Source organism: Monodon monoceros, unplaced genomic scaffold (genome assembly GCF_005190385.1).
Source record: "Monodon monoceros isolate NGI ecotype Baffin Bay Population unplaced genomic scaffold, NGI_Narwhal_1 Super_Scaffold_13, whole genome shotgun sequence".
In the NCBI taxonomy this organism is placed as follows: Eukaryota; Metazoa; Chordata; class Mammalia; order Artiodactyla; family Monodontidae; genus Monodon; species Monodon monoceros.
In genome coordinates this window covers 17,496,687-17,513,828 of record NW_021703769.1, presented here as the reverse complement: position 1 = coordinate 17,513,828, position 17,142 = coordinate 17,496,687, and the positions used below count along the sequence as shown (strand labels likewise).

General features: G+C 45.8%; 1 protein-coding gene across 2 annotated transcripts in view; it reads right to left on the bottom strand.

Moving 5' to 3' along the window:
• PTPRT (protein tyrosine phosphatase receptor type T) overlaps positions 1-17,142 on the bottom strand; it is a 1,065,023-nt gene that overhangs the window by 147,820 nt on the left and 900,061 nt on the right. For both annotated transcript variants that reach the window (XM_029221736.1, XM_029221738.1), the window contains 2 exons: positions 12,818-12,953; positions 814-843 (listed from right to left, as the gene is read on the bottom strand). In XM_029221736.1, the coding sequence (XP_029077569.1) occupies positions 814-843; positions 12,818-12,953 (166 nt within the window). The remainder of the gene's footprint in view (positions 1-813; positions 844-12,817; positions 12,954-17,142) is intronic.

Genomic DNA, 17,142 nt, shown 5'->3' with positions numbered 1-17,142 from the left:
GCGTGATTTCACACACTTCTCTGGACCTCAGTTTTCAAATATGGAAAATGCCTATTAGAAATGTGAAACTAATTCAGTGGTTTTCTAACTCTTCATTACCAAGGATCTATTTATGGAGTTTTTCTCCGTTACCCTCATGTTGTGAAAATGTCTCGTTTTGTAATAAGAAAAATCATCATCTTTATTTAGAAAGAATTGTTAGGCAATCAGCCATCTATAACTACCAACAAAATGCACTGATAGCAATGACATAACTAATGATAAACATCAGACTGAGATAATTCCAGTCCCAAAGACCGTGTGTATTTCTGTCACCTGTGAAGCTGATTCTAGATAAAGCCACGATTCCCTGTAGACTTCCTGAAATAGTGGAAACAGCCAATGAATTTCCTTCTAATCTTTGAGCCCCTAGGGCTACACGTTCCCCAAGTACGTACAAATGGGCTTTGAAGCTGCCGAGATCAGTGATTTTGTTTTATGTGTGCAAATCCTGCAGGAGGATTAGGTTTTCCTCTTGCTGGAATTTGAGGATTTCTAACTAGAGAATTATACTGACAAAGGAGAAACAGCCCTTCACATCTTCAAAAACAGGGGAAAAGATCCAAGATGGCAGAAACATAACAGACATGAACATTTTCAACATGGACAGTGCATTTTCAAATGGAAAACATCTAGGCAAAATAAAAACTTTGAGGCTACAGATGGCTTAGACAGAAGTGAGTATGAGAAACCAACAGACGGCTGGTGCAGGAAATGCATGCTACAGGTTGCCTTACAGGGCACAAAGCAACGTCACCCCGGATCGATACTTACAAGTAATAGGAGTAGGAATAAGCATTTCTTCTATATATTGATGGGCAGTCAGATGATGGAAATGTCCAAAAAAGGGGGGAAAAGAAAAGACAAACAAACAAGAATTAGATTTATAGGAAATCTTGGTTCTTAGAAATGCACATAGTATTTCAGCATCCCTAAGCTCAAGGAGATGCAAGTTTCGCAACTAGTCATCGTCCCCGAGAATCAGATACTTTCAGCGGTAGAAGAAAGACCTCTCCTATGATGGAGAAACTCACTACTCATGCAGAGGAAGCCACATCGCACTTGGTTGTTTTAGTCGTTTGAAAATTCTTTCTCACGGTTAGGTAAAACTAGCTTCCTTATAATTATAACTTTTTGGTCTTGGGTCAGATTTCTGTGGCATTCTAGAACTAGTTTACCACTCTTCCACATGACAGTGCTCCTAAGATCTAAGGAAAACCATGATGACTTTTATCTTCTCTGTTTTAGGTCAAATCACATCAGAATCTATTTGGTAACGTCACACCAAAAGAAAGGAAATTGTGTAGCCAGCATCCAAGATGGCTCCCCAATGATCCATACTTCCCAGCACTCATGCCCATGTTAGTGCTTGCCCACACAGAATCAGGGTTGGCCCTGGGTGACCAACAGAATATGGGTGGAGTTACATTCTGGGGCTTTCTAGGATAGGACAGATAGAAGCCTTGCAGCTCCTTCTGGGTCTTTGGAACTCTCACTTGGAACCCTGAGCCTCCATGTAAGAAGTCTAAGTATCCTGAGCTTGCTGTGGTTTTAAGGGACCATGTGAAGAAACCACACAGAGAGGCCCTAAGCCTGTATGAACAGAAAGAGACATCCAGCCAACCTCGGGCTGTTCCCGCCCCAGCCAACTGGATTACGCCAACTGAGACCCTTGACATCACAGACCAGAAATAAGTCATTCCCGTCAAACCCTGGCCAAAGTACGGATTCATGAGAAAAACAAATCACTAACTTTCATGGCTTATTTTTATGTCACTAAATTTTGGGAAGTAGTTTGTTACATTATCAGGAGAAAACCAGAACAACATTCAAACTTCATCATGAAAAACCACTGCACTAAAAGAAAGGAATTCCAAACTTCAGTTTGAACAGACTACAACTTGAATAAACTCTCTGTGCCTGCATTTTCTTATATGAACCTTAGGTGAGTTGAACTAAATCACTAATATTCAAACCGTGTTCCCAGGATTCTGCAGAGCAGCATCATTGTAATGGGGAGGGGGGTACTGAGGTAGGGCTGCTGCTTCTCTGCTATCCACCACATTTGGAGCTTCTCCATTTTAATCTGTTTCATAAATTGGCATTTCATTTGAGATTTCACATGACTAAGAATTCCACTCTCCAGAAGAATGGTTGAAAAATCACTGCCTGCAATATGTCTCTTCTAGCTCTTGGCTTCTGAACAAAAAAAGAAAAACAAATAAGTCCGTGATATTCCCTTTGTTATAACTTTTCGTATTTTGTAGAAAAATAAATAGGAACATTTTTATTTTACAGACTTAGCTCCACTGACAATAACTGATACATTTGTGGATTGAGAAAAATTGCTGAATAATTCAGGTCCCCAAATATCCAACTGAGTAGGCAAGAATAATTTGCTTCCTTCTTGAGTTATCTGGTTAATTGCAACTGTTATCCAGTTTGGTTACAACAGGAAGATGCGGTCTTTATATCCACAGGGTGGGAACATGTCCTCAGAGCTCCAAATTTCCCCCTCTTAAGTAGGAACTGGCCAAAGTCCCCAAGGCAGGGCCATCTCTAGGCTTTCTTTCAATTATCAGGAGAGACAAATTCCATAGATCCAGAAGGAAAGTGACATCTGAGAGCTAAGACACCATGGCAGAAGGGAAGCCCCGTACCTCCTTGGGAGGCTGAGCTGGGGAAAATGAACCATAGTGCAGCAAGATCTGGTTACTCATAAAACTGTGCAGTATCTTTGGCCAAATGAACAGTGGCCCCAGATGATGAAAGGGGTGGAGAACTTCTAACTGATGGGTGGGATCTGGAACAGCCCATATAAGTCATCCAAGCCCCTCCACCAACCATAACAGGCTGGCACTGTAAGGTGACCATTCCTCTTCTTCATTTCTGGCTCTGTGGTCCAGAGCCTGGGAGCGTGATTCCTCAGGGGCAGAAAGCTCAGGATCCATTTGATGAAGACTCACAGACATCTCTGTTTTCCATATTGTCAAGAACACTGGACAGAGAATGCAGAGGCCAGTGTTCTGATCTCAGCTCTCTCACTTGCTCTCTGTGACACCTTGGGCACGTCAATGCCTCTGCCTGGATCTCTGTTTCCCGATCCGTGTACCGAGGTGAACGGCATGGATAACTGCCAGCTTAAACAGCTTTGAGGAGTGGAAATATGGTAAGTCTCAGCATCCCAGAACCACCACTTGCTGACTGCATGGCCTCGAGCAAGTGGCTGTATCTCTGAGCCTCAGTTTCTCCATCTCAACGCTAGGGGCAATAATGATCTATTCCCAAGAGTCATGGTGGGCATTAACATTATATTAGTCTAAATTACTTTCCAATTATATATGGTATGTAATACACAAAGTATTTTAAGTAAAATACATTAATCTAATTTAATATTAGAATATATTAAACATCTGAAATATACTAGGCTTCAACAAAGGGGAGTTCGGGCTTCCCTGGTGGCGCAGTGGTTGACAGTCCGCCTGCCGATGCAGGGGACACGGGTTCGTGCCCCGGTCCGGGAAGATCCCACATGCCGCAGAGCGGCTGGGCCCGTGAGCCATGGCCGCTGAGCCTGTGCGTCCGGAGCCTGTGCTCCGCAACGGGAGAGGCCACAACAGTGAGAGGCCCGCGTACCGCAAAAAAAACCAAAAAAACAAAACCAAAAACAACAAAGGGGAGTTTATGTTCCCCCGTTACCCACAAATAAAAGGTTTGCTGCTTCTCACTCTGGTGACCAGGAACAAAGTGTTCACCTACTTAGGAATATTAAAAATAATAATAAAATTTTTAAAAATTAGTAATAAAATAAGAACAAATACTTATGTAGCACTTGCTATGTGCCACACACTGCTGTAGGCTCTTACCATACATTAACTTGTGTATTCCTCACAACCATCCTGAGAGATAGGTATTATTATCATCCCCACTTCACAGATGAGGAAACTGAGGCAAAAAGGTTAAGTAACTTGCCTAAGATCACACAGTTAGTAACTGGATTTGGTAGCAACATGCCTCTAAAGCTCATGTGCTAGACCACTAGCCTGTGCTGGCTTCGAGGAAGAAAGAATATAGATATATGTTGGGCAACACAGCGGGTCAGGCACTGAGATGCCACAAGCCTTATCTCTTTTAATCCTCCCCCTGGCCCTATGGAGCAGGTACTACTCTTCTCATTTTTAGTTGAGGAATCTGAGGCTCTAAGAGGTCACCCCTCACTAGGCCTAATACTTTGTGTATTTGGGGACCAATTGCAAGGCCTCCATCGCGAGCCAGGATTTTCTCACAGTCAGCAGCCCCAGGCTACACTCTTGGGTCTCGACATTCTGGGCCCTCTGGTTTTCTGCTCTCAATCTTCAGGACTCACCTCTGCCTGGGCCACCTCCTCATTCCAACATGCTTCCTTAACCTTCAACTCACCTCTGTCAAGTAGCTGAGTTATCCTGGACGTCACCAAAAGCCAGTGCTATCCCTGACTCAGCTTCAAGGCAACTCCAGAATGATGGCACCTGACAAGCTTCTATTAATTGAATATGTTTTCCAAATTAAACTGCAAAGTCTTCCAGGGAAAGGATTGCAGTTTTTTACTCTGTGATCAAAACAGAGTATACATGTGTTCTTTCTCTCAGGCTTGAAGATTTACTGAAGGTCTAAATTTACAAGGATACAGTGATATTGCAAGTAACAGACTGCCTGAGACCAAAGATCCTGAGCAGGAAGACAGCTGTGCTTAGGAAAAAAAAGAGAAAAACCCAAACTTAATAAATCACATACTGTGGAATCTTTTCAGCTGGCTGACAAGAATGACTTGAGGTATAGCTTCCCTTTGTTTCATACTACTTAAACAAGACTAAGTTGTCTATTTAACCATCCATTTGACCATCTCCCTGTCCATCTAGTTCATAAACCCACCCATGCACTCTTCCATCCATCCATCCCTCCATCCGCTTAACAATCTATACATCTACTTATCCGTCTAGCCCATAACCCCACACACTCATCAAATCATCCATGTGCTCATCTACTCATTCATCCAACAATCAATCTGTCATCCACTCATCCATCTTTCCATCACAGCCAAAACTTTTTAAGGACCTATTATATGATTGTCTCTGCCAACTACCAGAGATTGAAAGAGAAAGGCCATCGTGATCCAGCCAATATGTCTCATGGGAGAACCAAACAAAAAACTTATAAAATAGATGATAATAATAGCTACCATTTAGATAGTAGGAGGTCACTTATGTGTCAGGTGCTGTCCTCAGTACATTATGTGGACTATTGTATTTAATCCTCACTACCAGCATTATTATCTATGTTTTACAGGCGAGGAAAGTGAAGCTCAGAGAAGTTAAGTAACTTGCCCAAGTTTATATAGTTGGTAAGCAGCATGGCAAGGATTAGAATCCAGGAAGTCTAACTTTAAGAGCCTGCATTAATAACTACTATGTTATTATCTTCTGGAGTGATAAGTGGTATGAGGTGGCAGCTCAGGGAGCTGTGGGACCGTATTTGAGGGTAAGGGGTGGGGATGGGGGAGAGGTAATTTGGTTTAGAGTCTATGATGCCGGAGTTGTAAAGTCCAGGAACACCCAGATGGAGTGGGAGGGAGGGTATTTCCAGGCTGATGGATATCTGTTTACAGAATGGGTGGGGGGTTATCAAGGTGGGAATGTCAAGATGCTGGTAGGGTCTAGTTCCCAAAGAGTCTGAGGAGCTTACTCTCACAGGGAGAACTCAGGTCACAGGGACAACTCAAAGAGCCAAGCGGTCAAATATTTTTCTAGATGGATGATTCTGGCAGGAGCGTGAGCAAAAGGCGGAAGGGGAGAGGGACTGGGGTCATGAAAGCTACCGTAAGGGTCAAAGCAAGAGATGTCAGGGGCCGATCCTGCAATGGCTATGAGGAAGGAGAAGAGGTGATGTGAAAGGTGGCTAGAACACAAAAGCAATAGGTGATTAAATGTGAGCATTTTGAAGGCGACTGCCAAGGTTCTAGCCTGAGTGGCTCCCCTAGTGAGTGCAAACAGAAGGAGGATTCACTTTCCAGGGTGTGGAGTAAGGAGCAGTTTACAATGGGGTGGACAAACCAAGATAATATCAATACATGTATTTGGGGCTGCTTTCCTACCTCAACGAACCATTCAAAATTATGTCACACAATTCAGCATATCAGCAAATCCTGTTTTACATTTCATCCAGGTGAGATGGTGTTAAGAGTGTAGACTCTGTTATCAGATTGGCCAGGTTTCAGACCCAGCTCTTCCACTTACTAGCTACGTGATTTGGGGCAATTTCTTTAAGTTCTACATGTGTCAGTTTTGTGACCCGTAGCACAATCTAATAGTTGCCCTGCCTCTTCAGCTTACCCAGGAGTTAGGTTTTCCTACTGCCTCATTATTTTTTTCCTGGAGAGATAGTGTGTTCTCTGAGTCTCAGACCATGGGACATCTTTCACATACTGCCCTTCCGGCCTGACCCTCCTCCGCACCCCTCAGGGCTGGGTTCACCCCTGATGCTTAACATTGACATCTGGATCTGCGTTCTGAGTGAAGCTTTCTTGCCCAAGAGATGCAGTGCAATCCTGGGCCCCATCCGTTCTAGTTCTACTGGGATTCAACACATTTTTAGGGAATCCCAAGTATCTGCAAGGCACATGTGTGATGAGGATGAATCAGAACAGACAGCTGATGGTCCAGTGGAGAAGATAAGATGTGAATACAAATAACAAACCTAAGACAGAACATAACATGGATCCTCAAGGAGGGGATCAAGACGGTGAAGAGATTGAGTCTACACTGAAGGTCAGAAGGGATTATTGGAGAAGGTGTCTTTTAAATTAGACCTTAAACATGGGTAGGTCACATGGAAATGAGGAACACAGGCATTGAAAGAGGAGGAAACTTCACAAAGGTATAAGTGCGGGGTGAGACTTCAGGAAATCTGCCAGAATCACTGTGAGCAAGGGGACAGCGTAGCTTGACAAGGCTCTCCAGGTGACTTAAGTATGTGCTTCTTGCCTTATTTCCACCCTACGAACCGCTGTTATAGGGAAGGAAAAGCCACTGAAGGATTTTAGAATGCAGGTTTGGGAGTACAAGTTTCATCTTTCAAACATCACTTTGGCTACAGTGTGGAAGATGGGTTGGAGAGGTGGGGCCAGAGTCAGGGAGGCTGGCGAAGAGACTCATAGAACAAAGCTATGGAGGCTTGCACCAGGGAAGAGGCAGTGGAGACGGGGAGGGGAGAGGATGCAACCAAGAGAATGTAAAGATTCAAGTTCAAAAGTACTGGGGTGATGGAATCCCAGTAGTTTGGCTGATGGAATGAGAGGTAGTACCCCTCACTAAGATGGGGACACATGACTGGAAATACGTCGGTGGATAGGTGATGATTTTGTCTTTGGCCGTAAAAACTTTGAGGGTAGATGTCCAGGAGCAGATGATACAGGGCAGTAGAGCTCTGGCAAGAAGGGGCCAGAGCAGAGGACCTACCCTCCCAGGCCATTTGTTTTCAGTCCAGCAAAACTACAACCACCATGTTGTGTGATAAATACACAGCTGAAGGTCTATGCATGTGGCACAACGGCTGCATGCGGGGGAGGATCATTGAATCTTCCTAGGATGGAGGGCTTGTGGGAAGACTTCAAGGAAGAGGTAATACTTGGAGGAATCCTACTTGGAAGAACTTGGGGCTGAGAGTTAGAGAGTAGTAGGAGACTTGCAGGTGAAGAGAAATGTCTGGACATTTGATTCAGGGAAACAGCACGTACCAAGGCAGAGAACCGTAGAAAATGATACCTGAACCTGGGTCACTTGTGTCCTATTCCAGGATTCACTTATTTTCTACTGGTCTCCATGGACTGATAGAACAGAAGTTAACAGCAAGGGGTCTGGAGTCACAGACCCTGGGTTTGCATTTCAACTCTGCCCAAGACCTTGGATAACTCATAAAAACCTTTTTTGAACCTCAGTTTCCTCTTCTCAAAAAACAGGAGTATCAACAGTCCTACCCTCTATGATTATTTGTAGGATTAAAATCCGAGTATGGCAGCAGTTCAAATGGAAAATGAACAAATTAGGTCAGAGTGTGTGTACTGATTGCAGCACTGCCTTTTAACAGATTAGTGATGGGTTTGGAGCTGGCTTGGGACACTTGATGGTCATGTGTGAGATGAATGTCCCTGTTGATATTATGCAATATATGTATTACCTGTACGTAAGCAGGTACAGGAAGTAAAGCCTGTCCCAGCCATTCGTTCATTTGATCCTCAGAACAGCTACATGAGACTGGCTGCATCTCACAGCTGAGAAAGCAAAGGCTGAGCCTTGTTAAGTTGCTTCTCCAAGGTTAGCAGCAGATAAATGGGGCTGGAGAGACCTGGATCCAGGTTTTCTGCTTCCCAGTACACAGCTAACAAGAATGTCTACACCCATTAGACTGGGAGCTACTGGAGTGCAGACACAAATCACAGAGAAGCAAGGTATACCAAGAGATGCACATTTCTCTCAAAGTAGACTCTCAAACTCAAGACACTCCAAATATATTCTTGGAAGAGTTACTGTTTGGACGGGCAGAGCGTGGTTGGCTGGGAGTCCAGGCTGTACCAGGAAGAGCTGGGCAGGGAGAGGAGAAGAGGAGATGGGGGTGGATGGAACTATGTGCGGCCAAGGACTTTGAAACTGTCTCCCTAAAAGTTGCCTAGTTTACATTTGAAAAGTAAGAAGGGATGGTGAGGTTAATGCAGGATACAGACGAGTCTTGGGGTAGAGATATACTGTTACCAAAGAATTCTGCTTAAGCTGGCTCCAGTGTTTCCCCATTCAAAAGTGCATAGCTACGCCTTAAGCCTTGGAGGGCCATGCTCAGATTTCAGGAAGCGTGTCCCAGGGAAAAAAATGGATGACAGGAAGCTTGTAGGCACATGCACATATGTCCATATCCCACAAACAAACATTAAAATGTCAAACTTCCCATATGTGAGCGGCCAAGAAACACCTTCAAACATCAAGATACACTAGTGAAGGCACTAAGGCTTGAGCTTTCCACCTTAATTTGCATTGAAGGCACCCAGGGCCCTATGGTATTAAGCCAAGGGACCAGAGAGTTGGCCTTACAATGCCTTGGCTGCCCATTCCTTTGGGAGAGGATGTTCGATAATTCTAAAGGGAGGAGGTCAGGGAAGAAGATGAAGGAGACTGCAGTGATGAGAGCTTTTCTCTATTTTCAGGATTCAACAGGGTGTTCATGAAAAGGAGGTACGTTCCATTACATAATGGCATGCAGGAACCCATTTTAGAATGTTCTGAGGTCTAGATGTGATCAACAGAGCCAGGAGAAAAAGATGAAGCCATTATCCAGTGACAGCATAAGAATGACTATTTTGCAATGAGCTTGGCTATAACCACACTGGCTGTTAACTCTGTCGGAAGGGGCTCCAGATTCCCTTCTTATAATGCTCATGCAATCCTCCATATCTCCATGTAGCCCTGATTCTGTATGGTCCCGCATTCAAAGAAGCCCGGTCCAAACAGCCAAAGGTACTATTTAAAGAAGTCTAAAGTTTAATTTGCATCTTTTTCAAAGAGTAAGGGAATTCTGTTTGAATTGCTCACCAGCATCTCATATCCCCTTCTGCAACCTTGCATTTTTCAAGATCCCCACCATCCATTATAAAACAGCCAAACACCAACAACACCACTTTCCTTAGGCTACGCTGATATTTTTTTTTCTCTCTCTCTCTTCCGTTCTCTTATATTCCTTTCTGAATGTAAACTGATTTAGCTTCTTTCACTAAGCCCTTCCCTTGGTCCTCTGTATCTTTAGCCCTTTCTGGGCCAGCTTTCTAGTTCAGTACAGCACGCGCGTACACACACACACACACACACACACACACCACCTAATAAAGACTCTCTTTGGAGAGTGACAGGGACGCTTCAAGGCCTGTATGGAGAAACTAGGGGCATACTGGAAACGTGCCTGCAGCTCTGGGGAAGACTTTGAGACAGCTGAATCCACTGGGAGCAGAGGAAACAGGGAGCCGCCATGGCCATGTCTGTGGAGGTTAGGGAGAAGACCCAGCGCAAGCCAGTGCAGGGAGTGTGGCAGGCATTCGACTTCTGAGAGCTGCTAGATGCAGGAACTAACTCTAGGTCACAAAGGGACACTGAAGAGATGCTGACACTAGGATCCTGAGTTGTGATGATTCGCCTATTATTTAGGGGTTTCTTTTCCTTTCGTATCTATTCCTTTTAGGTGACTGTGGACATCATTCTGGTGAGCAGTAAGTAAGTTAGTGACAGACTCAATTGACCAGTGAAGTCTTCCCCATATTTATATATGGGGTTGGGATCAGGAGAGGGAAAGGAGCCCATTAAGCTCTTCACTGTCCTTTGGTGGGGGCCCCTCTAGACATCAGAAGACACTGTGGGGTAATGGAGAGAGCGCAGGCTGGTGTTTAATTTCTCTTTTTCTCCCTCTGATCCATCCCCTACTCCTCTCTCCTCTCCCCTCCCCTCCTCTCTGCTCCTTCCCTTTCCTTCCCCTATACCTATTTGTAAAATATTACCATCAACTAGGCCAGAAAAATGTCTTATTTTCTCCCAAAGATACTGTATATGCAAACGCTGATCAGCATCCCCTACCCCCTGCCCACTGCCACTACATCTGAGTTTTGCCTCTTGGAAAGGAATGGTGATCACCTGATGTCTGTTGGTCGGGTGTGACGGATGGTTTTGATAGATGAAGATACTCAGAAGAGGATAAAACCACACAAAGGGTTCACTTTATCCTTGCTGCCAGCCTGAAAACAGAAAGCCCTTTCCTCCCTCCCAGAAAGTCACACATTTCAGAAATAGCTGTTGAGAGGGAAGTGAAATTTCTTCACAAGCTCGCAGACAATGGTGACGTGGGTTAAGTCAGGCTTTAGAAAGAGCAAAATTGGAAGAGCGTATCTGACTTACAAATCAGTGGCGAAGAATGAGAACATTCAGGGTCTATCGAAGAGGAATGCAATTCTCTTAAATTGGTTACTTTTTTCAGGGAGACTGGCCCAAACTCACCTCTGTCTCTAAAGCGTCTGCGACTCCAGAACGTGTCAATGATCTTACATGTGCAATGTGCTCACTCACCCCCAGAGAAATCAAACCTCATGTTTGGCCTCATCCAACAGCAGCTAGCTTGTCACAGACATAAAACGTGGCTTCGCTTTATGGATGACGATGACGACTCTGAGGGCTCTTGACCCCCAATATTATCATGGACCTTCCCTCCTCCCTAGCCGCTCCAACCAGAAAATCAGTAGCTGGATGAGAACCGAAACTCTTCAGTCATTCTGCTGGGAGCCTGAGTAAAGGAATGATCCTACAGAACACAGATGTCAAGAAAGAACAGGTCCTACCAATAAGATGTCCTGGTCAAACGGGGTCCTGGCTGATTCTGAACAGAACCATGAGACACACAGAGACATTCTGGTGCCAGAACGGCTAAAAGAAGGCCGACTACTTGTAGAGCGAAACTGATGGCTGGAAATAAGGACACTGTCTTCATTTGTTTACTTCATGCATTTATATTCATGGGACTCCTTAGAGTAGAAACTGGAATTTGTCTTTGGGGCGTTCTGTCCCTTTGTTCTGGTGGGAACAAGTTTCACAAAAGCTGTTTTTGTCTCAGGGATGAAAGCAGGTGCGGGTCCTCATTACTGGGCTTGTCCTGAACTCTGTGAGTAACCACACCCAGAGCTTCAGGCTGAGGAGTTAGTAGTTTGTTGAAGAATGGACTAAACGGTCTCTTTAAATTGGGGGCAGGGCAGGCTGCAGCCCAGTTCATTATAATGTAGATAAGTGTTTTGTTTGCTTTGGCAGTCTGGGGAGTGGGAGGGTGGAGACCAAGGCTGGAATCCTGGCTGAAACTGAGATGGGCAGTAGGCACCCGGACATGGTGGCTAAGGTACAGTAGGTAGGAGGACCCCCTGTTTGGAGGAATAAGCATGTACCCCAGGGACAGCGAGAGCTGATATTCTTCAACTTTCCCTAATGACTATTTCCTCTCCCTCTCTGCAACTCCTCTGTGTCGTCTTCAAGCCTCCTGTATGTCTGATAAACAGAAGATGTCGATGTAATGAATTTGGGGGATCAGGAAAGAACCTGTACCCTGGCTTTCATGAGCAATGCACGCAACAGGAGATAACTGTGTGCGATGACCAGAGGTGCCGGGAGGACATCCCGCTGAGAGGTGACAAGCAGCAACAATCCAGCTGGGAAGGTTCTATGGGATGTGGAGTAAGAAGGAGCCTTCCCTCAGGGCTGTCACACCATCAGAGGTGGCTCTATCCCTTTGATGCATCTATCCCTTGGGATGCTGCTGCTTGACCAAAGAAAAGTCAAGGATGAATGAAGGTGAAAGGAACGAAGCACTGCTTTCCTGCATCTGTATTTGTGGGCTCACCCGCGTTCCCGGCGCTCCCCTGGAATCTTGATGACGTGACCAATCACAACAGAGCAGCTATCTCTGAGAAGCATCACACGTGGAATCCCATGGTACTCCAAGGAACCCCTGCCCCTCAAGAAACTTGCCGTCTTGGGGCTGCTCGCCAAGCAGATACACATGCCCTTCAGACACCAACACAATGAGCCACCACTGGCCCCAAATTTCAGGACCTCAACAGTTATATCAGAGGGTCCCTGCTCATAAGCGATCAGCAGAGAACGCACTTGGCCATATGGCAGTGTTGGGGCCCCCTGGGGTTGGCAGGGTCTGCAGGGCAGCAACCAAAACTCACCGTCTCTTGATGGTGAGCATCACGCCCAGGAGAATGATGATGAACATGAGGAGGCCGGCGACCACGCCGGCCATCTTCACAGTATTGTCCACCTGCTTCTCCGGCTCCACGGTGTTGGAATTCTGAGTGGAGGCACCTTGGAGGGAAAGGGGAAGAAGAAAGATAATTGAAGAGCCTCACATACGTGACTAGACGCAATCATAATAACAACAGGTTCCATTCACTGAGTACTAACTATAGGCCAGGCACTGTGCTGAGGACATTATACACATTGACCCATTTAACCCTTTTGAGGATTAATTCCTTGAGATGTAGCCTTTTTTGTAGAGTAAGAAATTGAGATGCAGAGAAACTGAGTTGCCCAAGGTTACACAACCACTATGCTGGATAAGGGTAACCCTTATCCTCCCATGAGATTAAGCAGACAATTTTATCCCTCATACTGGTTTGTCCCTAGGATCAGACAATGGAACTACGGTGTGAATCTTAGGTTCATGGAATGATTCCAAATCCTAATTAATTCTTTCAGGTAAATGGCGAAAACAACAGCTTTGTGTAAGGGTAACACAATTAAAAGCACTGGATTTTTAAAGATAAAAACATAACTTTTAACTTTTGTGCCTTATAGGAAACAAATGGTGGGCATTAAAGGGAATTGCCTTGGGTTCAGAAAATGCTTATATCTGCTAACTCCATTTTTGGATTTCATGCTGATGCTACGTGCTCTGCCAGCTACTAACACACTGACTCGATTCCACATCAAGGAAGACTGAGAACTGGGCACTTACTATACCCTCTGCCCTGTGCTGGGCCGTTTTGTGGATCCGGCTTGGCCAATCCTTGCAAATATTCCCTAAAGTATATATTGATTTTCCCATTTTATAGATGAGAAAACAAAGGGAGCTTGCTAAAAGTCACATGGCTGATAAAGTTCAGGGCCAGGATTACACAGGTTTTCTGTAAGTCTAGGTCTCAAAAGTCAGAAGCCTTGAATTCAACTTTCATGTCCTCTAGTCCCTGAATCCTTTCTCCTCCCAGACAACCACTTGGCTAATGCCATAGCAAAAGTAAGGAGCCAAAGAATGCCTAAGCCCGGCCTCTTCATGCAGTGCACCAGGGACAGAGGCAACTTCTCATCCCAGGAACCTGTGTGAACCTTCTAGAGTGTGGTCCTGGACCAGCACCTCCGAGAATTCTTCCCAATGATCCCATGTTTATGTGAGGCAGCTTAAATCCAAAGCATCCTTTCCCTGACCCATCCCTACTTTTCTACCACATCAGAATCAGCTCATCCATGACCAGTGACACCACCTTCCCTGGTTGCCCCAGGAGCATTCCTCTCTCTCTTCTCCAAATTCTGATAACACTCTGTACCACTTGGAACAGATCTCAATGTGCTGATGTCATTAGTGATTTGTTTCCCCATCTGTCTCCGCCAGTGGTCTGCAAGCTCCTCGGGGGCAAGAGGAAGCGTCCTTTATCTTTGTTTCCTCATGTTAGCACAGGATCTGGCTCATGACTGGTGTTCCCTTAACGTTTGTGGTGGTTCAATGTTTAGCTGAAGGGATGACATCTCTGCCCACACACATTTGTTCTCATGAAACCAGACTGAGTTTCTCCTTTTCTTCAGCCATGTGTTCACAGAACCCAGCTGAGTTGAAGGGATGCTAATGCCCATAAGCTATGATTTTGATTCTCCAAACTCAGGGATGTTTCAGACCAGTCCTCCGGCACATCCCCTCTTCCTGATTAAGAGCGTCAAGTGTTTCCTTTACCACAGCACTTTCCCCAGACTCTCTTGTAACTTAGAAAAACTGGGTTCACTTAGTCAAGTCTCCCTAGTGGGAACGGCAAGTCTTCAAGAGCAGAGAGCGCGTCCTAGTCGACTCTCTAAAGCCAGTGTCTAGCACAGGCCTCCCTCCTCCCCATTGTTGGTTTACAGATGATGGTTGAACGGCAGAAAGGCTAGTGGACCACAGTCGTTTGCTTCATTTATTCATTCAAGCACTCATTAATTTGCTACTAAGCATCCATGTTCTGTGTGCCCAGCTATGCTATCAACAGGGTCAGAGATCCTTCTCCTGGAAGGACTTACAAATAAGGGATTTTATTCAGGTCCCCTCACCAGCTAGAGACAAACCCAGCTCATCAAATCGCAGGATGGTCTGAGCAGGCTCTGCCTATTTACAGCCAAAGAATTCCTGGCGGAGTTGGCCAACCTCACAGGAAGGCGGGTCTCACATTCCAGAATGCAGGCAAGTCCCGAGTAGCCCCCATTTTCACGTTTGGAGACAAGATTTCTGAGATATGTCTAGTCCCCCAGACACAGAACATGACTAAGCATAAAGGAGGCTGAGCACCTCAGACCATCATTTCCTCAATAGTGTCAGAGTCTTTTTACTTGGCTTTGGAGGAAGTGCTGGCTCTGGAGCATTCACTCACTGATGTACTAATGCCTAAACTTTACTTAATGCCTGCTAGGAGATCCTATTCTAGAGACTGGGGCACAAAGGCAAAGCCATGGAGAGGATCCTACTACCCTGGGAACGCTGTTATTAGCTTGTTCTAATGAGATTCACACTGCATTCCTTCAACGAATAACCACAAGTACCCACTGTATGCTGGGCATTTAGTAATGCAACGGTGAGCAAAACAGGCACAGTCCCCGCCCTCAAAGAGCCTACAATGAGTTGTGAGTGGGGTTGAGGAAACAGAATTAATAAAGAATCAATAAGAGGAAGCTTTCAACTCTGTCAATAGAGAGGCACATGACACATAATTGGGAAATGAATCACTTCTGGGAGGAAGTGGCCCACGGGGTGGGCTCCAAGGGAGGACAGGTTATAACTAGGCAAATAGAGCACCACGAGAAAAGCACACAGTGGTGGCATGGGAAACAGCACTGGCTAAAGCCGTCTGATGGAGGCAAGGAGCCTGGTGCATTCAAGATATGAAAGAACTGTGGCGTAATGAGGGCGAGAAGGCAGGGAGAGCATGGTGAGAGCAGCTGGCGAGGGCAGCAGGGGCCAGTCCATGCAGGACATTATAGGCAACAGTGTGAGCTTTTGTTTTATACCCCAAGAAACACAGGGAGTCATTTAAGTGCTGTTCATAGAGGTACGATATGGTCAGATTTGTATTTCCAACGGACTGTTCCAGTTTCTTTGAGAAACCAAAGTGGATTGGAGAGATGCATTTTGAAACTATTATAGTCATCCAGATGGGACATAATAGTTGATTGAACTCAGGTGATGGCCGTGAAGATGGAAAGATGCAATAAAAGAGATAATTACCTGAAATAGATATAAATAAAACTGGTTGATGGACGGGATACAGGGCATAAGGGAAAGAGAACTGAATTCTTGAGGATGACCGTAACAAGGTGGATAACGGTGATGCTTAAAAGTTCAAGAAGCAATTAAAAAGGAATAGAGTTAGAAGGAAAATATGTGTGTTTGGGGCAATTTGAGCTTGTAAGATACTCTAGAAAAGTAGGCAGTTAAAAATGCAGGTCTGAAGCTCTTAAAGGCGGCCTAAGCTGGAAGTAAAATTGTGAGTCATATGCACATAGATGGTATCTGAAGCATGGGGGCTGATGAAGTCATCCAGAGAAAGAACGAAGAGTGGATGAGGACCTTCAAGATGGCGGAAGAGTAAGACGCGGAGATCACCTTACTCCCCACAGATACACCAGAAATACATCTACATGTGGAACAACTCCTACAGAACACCTATTGAATGCTGGCAGAAGACCTCAGACCTCCCAAAAGGCAAGAAACCCCCCACGTACCTGGGTAGGGAAAAAGAAAAAAGAATACACAGAGACAAAACAATAGGGACGGGACCTGCACCAGTGGGAGGGAGCTGTGAAGGAGGAACGGTTTCCACACACTAGAAGCCCCTTCGCGGGCGGAGACTGCGGGTGGCGGAGGGGGTGGCGGAGGGGGGAGCTTCGGAGCCGCGGAGGAGAGCGCAGCCACATGGGTGCGGAGGGCAAAGCGGAGAGATTCCCGCCCAGAGGATCAGGGCCGACCGGCACTCACCAGCCCGAGAGGCTTGTCTGCTCACCCGCCGGGGCGGGCGGGGCTGCGAGCTGAGGCTCGGGCTTCGGTCGGAGCGCAGGGAGAGGACTGGGGTTGGCGGTGTGAACACAGCCTGAAGGGGTTAGTTCGCCACGGCTAGCCGGGAGGGAGTCCGGGGTAAAGTCTGGAGCTGCCGAAGAGGCAAGAGACTTTTTCTTCTCTCTTTGTTTCCTGGTGCGCGAGGAGAGGGGATTAAGAGCGCTGCTTAAAGGAGCTCCAGAGACGGGCGCGAGCCGCGGCTAA